General features: G+C 38.4%; 1 protein-coding gene across 14 annotated transcripts in view; it reads left to right on the top strand.

Annotated features, from left to right (window-relative positions):
- Positions 1-12,419, top strand: part of BIN1 (bridging integrator 1) — a 128,054-nt gene extending 115,635 nt beyond the window's left edge. For 7 of the 14 annotated variants that reach the window (XM_058195765.1, XM_058195755.1, XM_058195774.1 and 4 more), the window contains 4 exons: positions 7,625-7,726; positions 8,593-8,703; positions 9,477-9,578; positions 11,928-12,419. In XM_058195765.1, the coding sequence (XP_058051748.1) occupies positions 7,625-7,726; positions 8,593-8,703; positions 9,477-9,578; positions 11,928-12,035 (423 nt within the window). In that variant the 3' untranslated portion in view covers positions 12,036-12,419. Of the gene's footprint in view, positions 1-1,056; positions 2,351-7,624; positions 7,727-8,592; positions 8,704-9,476; positions 9,579-11,927 lie in introns of those variants that run through there. The other 7 variants (XM_058195832.1, XM_058195804.1, XM_058195865.1 and 4 more) reach the window with 4 other exon arrangements.
- The last annotated feature ends 248 nt before the right edge of the window (positions 12,420-12,667 follow it).

Here is a 12,667-nt window from a genome sequence, read left to right as displayed (position 1 = left end):
AAGAGGCTACTGGTATTTCTGTCTTGCTTGGATGCAATATATCCTGAATGTTTATGGTATTCTGTAATTTATTATTATTACAAAATAAGAGCCCATTAAGTAAACTGCCTTAATATGGTAGAATAGTAGAGGAATCATTCAGATACAGATACAGAATAACAGATTTGGAAGGGACCTTGGAGGTCTTCTAGTCCAGCCCCCTGCTTAGGCAGGAAGCCCTATACCCATGATGGCGAACCTATGGCACGCATGCCAGAGGTGGCACACATAGCCCTCTCTGCTGGCATGTGCGCCATTGCCCCAGGTCAGATCTTTCTGGCGTTTCTTTCATGAGCTTCTGTTTCCCTGCAAACGACAAAACAGAAGCTCCCGAAAGAAAAAGATCTTACCTCTTGCTGCGCTGCTGTTGTTGGATGCCCCACCTCGTGCTAGCCAGCTGGTCTTCATGTCCCTGATGCGCATGCACACATATCGGCATGTGTGCATTTCAGTTTGGGCATGTGCATGCAGAGTTTGGGCACTTGGTGTCTAAAAGGTTTGCCATCACTGCCCTATACCATTTCAGACAAATAAGTTCCCAGAGATAGGTTTTAAAGAAAGAAAAAGATGGTGGTACAGAAACATTGTGAGATTAAATTAGAAGTTTTCACCGAAAGTGCTATCCAATCTTTTTTTAAAGATAACCAGAAATGTGGTATCAATGCAACAGTTGTGCTGGAAATTGTAGGCCCACCATAAGGTTTGAAGTAGTGAAGCCTGAGAGAGTCAGAGTCTTTGTTTGGGTGTATGGAACTTGAAATTGATCTAATAGACAGCCTGGGATAGTGGCAAAACAAATGCAGTGCCTGAGCTTTGTAAAATGTTAATTCTTGAATTTTATGATCTACTATTTGCAGAAGTGTTAAGCACATCATAGCCAACCAACATATATGAATATATATTTAATATATAACCTTTTGTACCTTCAGTTTGCAGATAACATCTTCCGCATACCATCCATCTTTTTTAACTGTAACTGTCTAAAAATACTGATTTTTTTCCTTTAATGCTGCCAAGTTTGATGCCCCTGGGTCTTTCCAGGAGGGAGCCAGCCTATTGGATCTGGATTTTGATCCCATTAAACCAGATAACAACCTTGTAGGGAAGTCGCCCACACCTGCTACTCAGGTTGGTTTACCTGTTGTCATTCCTTCACTCCACAACCAGGCAGTAAAGACTTTATGGGTTCTCATGGGGAGAATTGTATGGTGTGACTGATGAACTCTTGGTGATTAAAACGCATACTTGAGTCTTGCATATATCTTGTTGATCAGCAGTAATATTTGGTGTTTATTTAATGTTTGTCTATAGCCAAGTTGCAATATTACAGATTTGGTTAAGTCTGAAATAGTAATCAGGCTTACCATAGAGTATTATTAGTTAGAGGCTAATGAGTTAGATGCTCATGATGATTCCATAGGCAAACACCCTTCATCTTGTACTGTATTTAGTTGTAACTCAGATTTCTTTGAAAGACATTTCTTTGATCCCATCCATCCATCCAAACTTGCCATCTTCCCCATTTTGAATACTGAAATATTTAAAGAACTGAAATTGATTGATCATGGCCCAATAGGTCAATATCTACTGACCACATAGAATCATTATCTGTAGGAGGATCTATTCCTACCTTGGTCTTTCAAGTCTTAACTACTGAAATGGACTAGCCAAAGCTATAAACCACGTTACTTAGTTTCAATGTATGACATTACTAAACATTTTGTGGTCGTTTGGTATGTTTGCACTTTTTATGTTGTTTGAAATAATAAAGACTTAATGCTTTTCCCCCATTGCTTTTTGTTATGCTTAGTCTTTCTCTTGGGATTTATGGGAGGTAAGATTTCTATTAATACGATTTTCACTGCAAAATTATAATGTAACACTTGATGTTTGTAAATGCTACTTTGCACCATTATTATGCAAAGACCATTATGTGTATATTGAGCCTCTATTCTCATTGACGGTACGGTAGTTGCTTGGTTAGATACTCCCACAGTAGAAACATATGGCTAATTTAATAGTAAATTTGTAGTATAAGGAACAGCATTATTTTATCATTTTCATATTTTAGATAGAAAATATCTTCCTGTTGTGAGCTATGGCTGGTCAAAATTTCCTTTTGAAAACATGGCAGAGATGTGGAGGAAACCTTAGAGTTTTCTGATGTCATTTCTTCTCCCATATTCCTATTTTGGACATTTTGATCTCAGATATTCCAGCTGTTGCTTTGGAAGTTGGCAAGGATGATAGAAAACGGGATTTTTGAAGAAATCTCCCTTCTGTTCTGGAGAAAGTTCAATGCACCCCATGGTACTCTAGAGGCATAGAATTACTTCTTAAAAAGAAATATGTTTTATAAGTATATATATATATATATATATATATATATATAATTATTATTATTATTGTTTCGATTTCTATACCGCCCTTCTCCCAAAGGACTCAGGGCGGTTTACAGCCAAAGTAAAATCAATTAATACAAATACTATATGTATATGTATATATATGTGTGTGTGTATATACACACATACATGTATACACATATACATGTGTATGTATGTGTGTGTGTACGTAATACACACACACACACCATACATACACACATACCAGTTCTGTGATCTTGGGCCACAAACTGTCTCTCAGTCTTAGGATGGTTTGCCACAATTTACCGTTGCCTCCTTCCTAAGGCTGAGAGAAAGTTTGTGGCCCAAGACCACAGAGCCGGCTTTGTGCCTAAGGCAAGGCCAGAACTCATGATCCCCCAGTTTCTAACCTGATGCCTTAATGACTATACCTAACTGACTCTCCAATGATAAAATGCCTTTGGTAGTATAATTTTCTTTGTTGGTTTAGGTTGCATGTGGTAGTGTCTCAACAGCTCTAGTTTCATATCATGGTACTCTCTAGTATCTATCACTGTTTCTAAGTTTGTATTGAAATGAAGTTGACATTGGTATCATATCAAGTGATATCAAATCGTTAATCTTGTTAATATATTTGGGCATTTTAAGTGCTTATCAGCTATTAATAATTTACTTATCTATGCTCCTGTATTTTTAAAAGCCTTGTTCTGATTTCCTCTCATTTATAATGTTTAGTTCTAGCTATTGTTTTCTGATGTAATGATAAAGGGATCATCAGATTATGTAGGTTTAATAGCTTTAAATTAACAATGGGATTGCAATTATTATTGGACAAGTGATTGCTGTGTATATCTCACTTAATTTCAAATTGTGTTTTTATTATGCTATTTGGACTATGACTTATTAGTTACTAATACTTTTTCTCGATTAAATACCAGTATCAATGAAACCTTAGGTCCATTTTAAATTGCACACAATTCTGAACCATCTTCAATGGGAATGTAAAATTGTCACTCTAAACCAGCGGTCACCAACTGGTGGTCTGTGGACCACTGGTGGTCTGTGAGAAAATTTTGGTGGTTCCCAGAAAAATTATTTGCATTATTGTGTGGGTTGGGGTCTGCTTCAGCCTCCTCGTGTGGGGCTTTGGGTGAAGGCTGGAGCGAAGTGCTGGTGGGGGTGAAGAGCTGGAGGGCCTTGTTCTAGTGGAACTGCATCATGGCCTGGAACTGGCTGACCATCTCAGCCCGCTGAGCCTCCAGGCACCGGTACCTGGCCTTGCACTCCTGCAGGTCTTCCCTCTGCTTGGAAAGCCTATGCTCCTAGTCCTCAGTGAGGTGCTTCTGCTGAGCCTCCTTCTCGGTCAGATCCAATTTGAACTGAGCCAGCTGTTTTGCCAACTCTTTCTCATGGTGGCTGCTTAGGTCCAACAACTGCTTCCTGTTGGGCCCCTAAGGAGCCTGGGCAGGCAAGGGAGGAGGGGGTAGGAGGGGAGGGGTGAGTAGAGGCCGGTGAGGTGTCCCTCGACGTGAGTGACATCAGGTTGGTCATGCTCACCCAGTCACATGACTACTTAGCCACACCCACCCAGCTGGTCATTAAGCAGATCATATTAGTGGTCCATGGGATTTAAAATTATGAATTTAGTGGCCCCTGAGGTCTGAAAGGTTAGGGACCCCTGCTCTAAACTGTATTTTACTAATGGGTTTTCCATGCTTTCTCCTCCTAGGAAAAAAAAAGATATTTATGATGAGTAGACAGTGGGTTAGAAATGGAGATATCAATCCCAGACATTGCAGGGAAGTTATTTCAGAATCTGTCCTTCGGATCTATTTAGAATAAAATAATAATTTACAATAACATGCAGGAAATCACTGGAAATCTGATTTTATTTATGGTGGATGTGCAGACTACAGTGTTTCTTCATTCAAATTTAATTCTTTATATTCCAGCAAGATTTTGATTTTAAGGAGAAAGGACAACTAGAGATAAATGGCTCTAAAAATTTTAAAATAGAATCAGCAATATAATGAGAGTCCACATAAAATGACAGAAATGCTTAGAGAAGAGAATAGTTGCAGTTTTCAACCAAGCACAGAGAGCACTAAGGACCCTAGAGAAATACTTATTTAAGGAAGTTTGGAGTTGATTGGAGAAGAAGGTGCTGCTCCCCCCCCTCCCCCCCACCCCCGCTAAACCAATATTGTGAAATAGCCTCCCTGGGGAGACTAGATTATCTCCCTCTCTGTTGGTTTTCTGCAAGTTTTTAAAGAACTAGCTTTTCTTTTGAGAGAGAGCCTGCCCTGATTTGAGTTATTATTGCCATCTGTTATTCTCTATTTTTGTAGGGCTGTTGTATTTTTAATTTTTATATGGGGTTTATTTTGCATTACATTTTTTAGTTGAGCCACCGAGTCATTTTTGGTTGTGGTGACATACAAATCTGTTTAATGCATCAATTAAATACAGCACTGCTATATCATTAACATTGCATATCTTTCCCAATCTTTCTCCCTCCCACCATATAATTTCACACTTTTGCTACAGTATTCGTTGCATACATAATATAGCATTGCCTTTCCCCTATTAATTATCCAAAATATAAAGCAATTGACTCTTATTAGCCCAACACATCTAATTACCCTGGAACATTTTCACTGTCTGTCTTCTCACAGTATTTTTCATTATTGTATCTTCTCGTGCTCGTTACTTTCTCTTTCTACTGCCCAATTTCTGTTTCTCTCTTTTCCTTAAATTTTATATATCTGCCTGAAAAAAAAAATCCCTTCAGCAGATGCGATTTATGGATTCATTTCCTGCTGATAATTTTAGCAATAGTGCATTTGCGGTAGATTGGCCAATCAGCCCACCCAGATTATCAGCCAGCTAAATAAAAAAAAAAGGTTAAACTAACAAATGTTCAGAAATGTCCTTATTGATTGCTGTGCTCCATACTAGGAGTTATCTGATTGCTGGTTTTCTTCAGCCTTCTTTACTTAGCACACTTCATTTCCAGCGAAATTAGAATTTAATTCCTATTAAATCGATAGGGCGGGATCTATTGAAACTAAAGTTCTACAGTAATTTGATTTGGAACATCTTGTAATGGTTCATAACCATCTTTAGGATGGATGTCCTTTTATAACCTGCCTTTTGAATTTTTAAAGTTGTTCCAGAACATTTGAAAAATGCCAACTATGTCCATAAAAATTCCTATTGATTACAAATCAATGGCCTTCCCCACCCCCACAGAGGCTCTCCAGAGGCCAGAAATGGCCTGGTTGCTGACTTCTGATGGGACCAGAAGGTCCATTTTTTGCTCTCCCCAGGCTCCAGAGCCTCTCTAGGAGCTTGAGGAGGCTGAAAATTTGCCGACTTCCGGTCCCAAATGGGCTGTGGGTGGGGGGGTGGGGTTGGGAAGGCCGTTTTCGCTCTCCCCGGGCTCCTAGAGAGGCTTTGGAGCTTGGGGAGAGCAAAAAATGGGCCTTCCCCACTTCCCAGGCCCTCTGGAGGCAGGAAACAGCCTGTTTCCCTACTTCTGGGTGGCCCAAAAGGCCCGGAAAATCAGCTGGCTGGTGCATACATGCCATCATGGTTATAGAGTATCCCAGAGTTCTGATTTCAGAAATTATATTTCTTTTTAGAAATATTCAAGCTTTTCAATATATTAATAATTTATGTTTTGTTTGGAGGTTGGAAGGTTGTTTGAGGAGAAAAATTATTAAATGAAGGAGCTTATTCATAGTGTAGAATAGAGTTTTTTTCTCATAACAGTAAAGTTGTGACTGAAGATTCTGGATCATCACCCACCACCAACAAAAACAAAATTACTTTCTGCAACAAAAATACTACTTTTTAATTAATGGCTTTAAAAAAGAGATGGAATAAATTTGTAGAGGCTGTCTTAATGAGCTTCTCATGAAGTTGGTTTGAAAATTATAGCTGAGGACAGGTTTGTTGGATACAGGTATAGTCCTATGTCATTTAAGGATGGTTCAGAGTTATGGCAATCTTGGACAAAGTGACTGACGACTTGTACTTGTCCTCACAACCATCACACCACCCACAGAGTCACGTGATCACAGTTTGGGTGCTTGGCAGCTGGCTCACATTTATGACCGGTAGCAGCATCCTGTGTTCATGTGATTTTCAGCAAGAAAACATTGGGGAAGCTGGATTCGGATAACAATCATGATGATTTGCTTAACAGGTGCTTTTAAAAAGGAGCAGGTTCACTGAGCCACAGTGGCACAGTGGTTAGAGTGCAGTACTACAGGCTGCTTCTGATGACTGCTGGCTGTCTGCCATTTGGCAGTTCAAATCTCACCAGGCTCAAGGTTGACTCAGCATTCCATCCTTCCAAAATCAGTAAAATGAGGAGCCAGATTGTTGGGTGCAATATGCTGACTCTGTAAACCACTGTAAAGCGGTATATAAATCTTAGTGCTGTTGCTATTGTTGAAAGAAAGCTTATTGCCAAATTAGAATTAATCATATTTCCTTTTTAGTTCTCCAGTCTTTTTTGTCAGCCACATTTAAATATTTTATTTAAGAGAACTAGGACAAGATATGGTAGGTTTCAAATGAATAGAAGCAATAACGATGATGGGAGAAAAAACATTTTGATAATCTGACATTTTGCAATTATACGGACATCAGAAAATCCTGGACGTGCCCTTGATTTATATGTTGAGGAGAAGCCAAGCTGTGGAAAGGTGTAGAGGTGATTTCCAAGAATATTTTTAGATGGGAAGGTGTACAACTTTACTTCCTTCGAGTAATGTTGAAGCAATCTTAATTGGTTAGCTTTCATACAAATAATCAAATCATGCTTCTGTTTTTTACAAGAAGAGAAACACTACAGCCAGGAACTGAAAAGATTCCTTAAGTCTCGCATATAGAAATATCAGAGGGCAGACGAGCTTGACCCAGACAAGGCAACTGTGAGAATGTAATAAAAAGCTAACATTCTAGCCTAAAACAATTTGCTTCTCATGAAGGTGATGCAACATCGGCTTGCCAATACAGTACACAAATTGAGAATCTTGCAAGCATGGACATGGCTATTCATCTAAGAGATCAACCCAGTTCAGCTTTGACTTTCAGAAACTGATAGTTCAAACCAGCCCTAAAAACAGAGCAGGTCATGGCAATTCTCTGCAAAGGCGTGGGATTGGTTAGGCACTTTGAGATCTAGGAGTTTAACTGCTTTTGTGTTGCAGTCTACAGAAGCCACTCCTGCTGAGGCTGAGGGAGCTGGCAAAGGAGGAACAGCTGGAGCTGAAGCAGCTGCTAAACCCGAAACTGATTCAGGATCTGCCTCAGTAAGACAATAGGCAAGGGAGAGGGAGGAGGGGTCTCATTTTCCCCTAAACCTTGTTCACATTTAATATGAGCAGATGTGAACCCATTGAAGATAAAATGTTTAGCTTTTCTGAGTCGTGGGTTGAATCCCTGATTGGAGACTCTGTTCATTTGGACCATAGAACAAAGTCCATTATTCATCCATAGATGGTTGTCTCTTTGATGCAAACAGCTAAACATATTCCTGCAGCATTTGCAATTCATCTGAATTGTAAAGAATATATCTGCTTCGGTCCCAGTTAGTCATCTTGGAACTTTTATGTGTGCCCAACGTGGACCTACATTTTTTTAAAAAAGAAAAACAACAACAACCCTTTTTTATTGCTGAGACTAACTTTCATTTGTTCAGCATGTCTAGTTACAATTTGATATCCTTACAAAATCACAAAGAAGCTGTTACTGCTGGGAATGAGAATGATTCAGAGGACGCAGAAGTTAGATACATCCGTGGTAAACCCCAAAACTGATTTTAGATTTTTTTTTTAAAAGGGAGAAAATTGACCAGAAATTCTGCCTATTACTACAAACCTAAATGTCTTGTAATAACAGAATCTGTTATTTACTCTATTAATCTTTTCACACACCAATTTCCCTCTACAGTTTATTGCCTTCTGTGGTTTCCTTTCCATCTTTTCATAAGTCATTCTATTTACCTCAGCCACCCCTCATACCTAAATCCTAACTTCCACAAAATACTGACACAAAATAATGAATATTTCAATAAAGGATTCATTTTTCAGAAATGGCTACAGGGAGGGTTTGCTCTGTGTTCTTTTCTCAATTGGGCCTAACTTTGATGCCTTTAACCCTGTTTTATTTCCTTCAGAGTTCTCTGCCAACTGTAGTTGTGGATTCTGTCCCTGCCACAGTTAATGGGACCGATGAGAATACAGCTGTCTCTGAGAGGTCTGACATGCCACCAGGGTTTCTCTTCAAGGTAAGTTTCTATGGTGAAGATGCACCTGAATATTCACCCTAGACATGCAGCCATTTCATTCTATGAGTTTTGAATAACTGAAGCTGTAAAAGGGAAAGCTGACTCAGCACTTTATGAGAACTCAGTGTACAATTTTAAATGAATTTAGTTTGGATACAGGAAACTCACCAGTGTCACATGTAATGCTGATAAATTATTGTCTGTTGAAAGAAAAAAGAAAATAAATAGAGTAGACTAGTTCGGATAGAATCTGTTACTGAATTTCTAAAATCTAATATTTTATTTTATTTTATATGTATATACACATACACACACCCATATATAAAAATAAAATAAAATAACTATTAGATTTTAGAAATTCAATAACAGATTATATCCAAAATAGTCTGCATGTGTGTATGGGAATATATTTAAATTTATATACTGCCTCACTGTCAAGTGACTTGGACTCTTACTTACTAAGACTATCTTATTTACTTACTTCTTTTACAAAGAAACAATACAAAAACTATCGCAAAATAACTGCAAAAAATAATTGAAGCAATGAAACTATAAAAAAATAATCTGCAGGACAGTATCAATTCATTTTACTAAAAGTACAGTCATCATGTATCATAGAGCTTTCCTGAATACTGAACAGATTAAGGAGAAATAGAACAGCAGATAGACTGCAGTTTAGTTAGTATGTAAGGGTTCAGCTGCACTAGATATGTATAGATATGAAACAAGATCTCCCCCTTAATCCTTACTGTGGAACCATTCTTCTTGTGCAGGTACAAGCCATGCATGATTACGCAGCTACTGACAATGATGAATTGCAGCTGAAAACTGGAGATGTGGTCTTGGTGACTCCATTTGAAAATCCAGAGGAGCAGGTATGCTGATAATGCAATAGTTGTGTCTCATAAGTAACATGGTTTTGTAAGTCCCGCATTGATCCAGTTTCAAGATTTCAGATCAAATCTGCATTCTGCTATGTGACCTTCAGCAAGTCAAACCTTTCAGTTTAACCTCTTGATAGACAAGATAATGAGTAAATCTCTACTTCTTCAAATAGTAGGCTATTTCTTTAAAATGACGTTTTCCTATGTAGAAGCAAATATTGCATGAGATGTGGTTTAATAGAGATCTTCGGTATAAGAGGACCATAAGGGGCGTGCAAAGCGCACAAACGTGCCTACCGTTCCTGTCCTATTGTTTTTCTTTTCTTCTTCCTATATATATATATATATGCTTATACCTCCTTATATTTACTCATATATGTGTTTATATACTATATAATCTTTTTGCATGATACCTACATATATTGTTGTGACAAAATAAATAAATAAATAAATAAATAAATAAATAAATAAGGAGATGAATATTGATTATTGAATTTCCTAATCCAATCCAATATCGAACTAAGGAGGTTATCCTTGTTTAGTGTTACTTTTTAAACTATATTGTATATAAATATTAATCTGTAATATTAGGTTTACCTAATTAGATCAGAAAAAGGCAATCAGAATACTACAGCGGAGAGTCTCATTGCAGTTGCAACCAGCAACGTATTTTTTAAGTATTAAAAAAAGGGACCTCTTAATTACAGTATCTCAAGGTAATTTAATTTACCTGTAAAAAAGTGAATTAATGTACCCACTATTGTACTCTCTGCTGTTTTCTGATTTCATATTTGCTTTTCATCCCTCTCTCTGCCCTACAAATGTTTAAAAATGGTGATGGTGGCTATCAGTGCAATATTTTTTTGTTCTCCGTCTTGTTCATGCTCTTTGTGAATGCCAGTAGATGGCACTGTGTTCTTATAGGTCTTTATTGCATTCATTCATTTTTGTAAAGAGAGTGAGGTGGAAATAGAAATGTTTCTTAGCCAATTGTACATTTTGTTTGCATGCTTTTTCCTATAGCCTCATTGTAAACGTTAGCATTGCATCAAACATTACAAAGGATGCCTCATCTGTAGAAGGCTTCCTCTAGATTTGGAACCTTTCCTCCAGTTCTCTGAGTAGCTGTGCACTTAGGGTCACTTCTGTTTGCTTGCATTCTGTAAGAGAAAAGCAGTCTGAGCTGGAAAGCGGGGTTAAATGTGTCATCAGTTTGGAATCATTGCGTTGGCACAAGAAACCTAAGTCCACTCTCTCTCCCAAATTCTGTTGACCCACATCAAGTGCCAATTTTATTTTGACCACTAGTTGACTATATTCTTTTATTAGATGTAACTCTTCTGTTCTTTAAACTCTCCTTTACCCAAATGCTTGCTGGACAGCATTGCTGCCTTCTCCCTTCCAGCAGTCAGGAGTTGCAGCATTCTCCAGAAACCATGGAGGCAAAGTCAGGAACACTATGGAGAGAGGCAGTGACTTTGATGGTAGGAATATCAACCTTAGGGAATACCTTGATGAGGTTAATACTCCCACTAGAGCCAAAAAGCAGAGGGAATTTCTCCAGCAACCAAAGGAGAAATGTTCTTGGAGGCACAGAACTCTATGGCTAGATGGAAGGAGGCAGTCCTGCAGCTGGCCAGTTGGTCATCAACCTATTTCAGCCTTGTCTTTCATTCACTGATGAACTGATGCATAGAAAAGGTCTCTGCTGTTTTTCCAATTTGCCGCTGGATCCATTCTCAACCCACTTAAGTTGCTGGTTGGCTGTGAGATGGAAGCTCCCATATAACGGCATATCCACAATGACTGGCAGTTCAGAGCCTGTGTAGATAAGACTATTCAGTTTAGGGAAAAAAGGCAACTTTAGGGAAAGATAAATACATATAAAATCATACATAGCGTGGAAAAAGGAAAGGAAATTTCCCTCACAGTTTTCAAAACACTAGGACCAAGAATCAAACTATTGGAAAGGGATTTAGGACAGACCAAAGAAACACTGCTCCATAAAAGGCATAATTAGCTTGTAGAATTCATTGCTATGAGATATTGTGATTTTCATCTTGAAGACTCAGTATTGGAATAGCCTGCCTCCAAATCCCAGTTGCAGGAACAACTGTGGGAAAAGAGTATGTCTGTACTGCACTTCCTGCTTGCAAGCACCCCAGAAGGATGAGAAGGAACACAAGGGTTATTCACAAGTGCTGTGATTAAAGATAATAGTTTTATCACCTATACGTAACTTTATCACTTGATTTAAAATTCAGTTTCAGTGAACTTAGAGACAAATAATGCCTGGTGTTTGTTGTACTAACATTCTCTTTTTCTTCTGTCTCTTGCCAGGATGAAGGATGGCTGATGGGTGTGAAAGAATCTGATTGGCTTCAGCACAAAGCATTTGACCAATGCCGGGGAGTTTTCCCAGAGAATTTCACTGAACGGGTGCAGTGAGGTCTTGCCGCTCCTTAGATAGCTTCTCTTCAGCAAGAAAGCAAGATGTGTTCTTCTTCCCCTCCTCCTGAGGAAGGTCTAAAAGAAAATTGAAAGAATGTTTTTTTTTTTAAAAAAAAGCAGCTTAAAGGTTGGATTCTTCACAGAAAACAATGTTTCTTAGAAATCCACTGAATCAAAGTATTATCAAAGATAGAGATAATAAAGAAAGACAGGTTGGGAAAAATCCCTTTTCTGTTTGAGTTAAATAAGGTCAATCCAGAAGGTTGTCATTGAGTGGTGGAGCAATGTTGTGTGAAATAGGATGTGCTCAGCATCGTAAGCTGTGAATACTGGCAGTCCTGTTCTCCTGAAACTACACAATAAAGTTTTATCTTGTGGGAAGGCACGGTCAACCTGTTTTGTGACTGAACTTGTTTCTGTGGCACCCCCTGCAAAGTATACCATCAAGCTGCCCCAGGTTCAATGCCTGTCCTGTGTTTTGTGTGTGTGTGTTTGTGTTCACCTTTTGAAAAAAAATGTAACCAAAATTCATACATTTAAAATACTTGTCATTGCTTACTAGAAAGAAAGTAAGCCTGGTCCTTGACAGGTACGGTGTAAGAATGACCTGTGTTTTTTTACTCCTGCAG

Source organism: Ahaetulla prasina, chromosome 1, assembly GCF_028640845.1.
Source record: "Ahaetulla prasina isolate Xishuangbanna chromosome 1, ASM2864084v1, whole genome shotgun sequence".
In the NCBI taxonomy this organism is placed as follows: Eukaryota; Metazoa; Chordata; class Lepidosauria; order Squamata; family Colubridae; genus Ahaetulla; species Ahaetulla prasina.
Note: the sequence above shows the minus strand (reverse complement) of the source record. Positions and strands in the feature narration are given on the sequence as shown.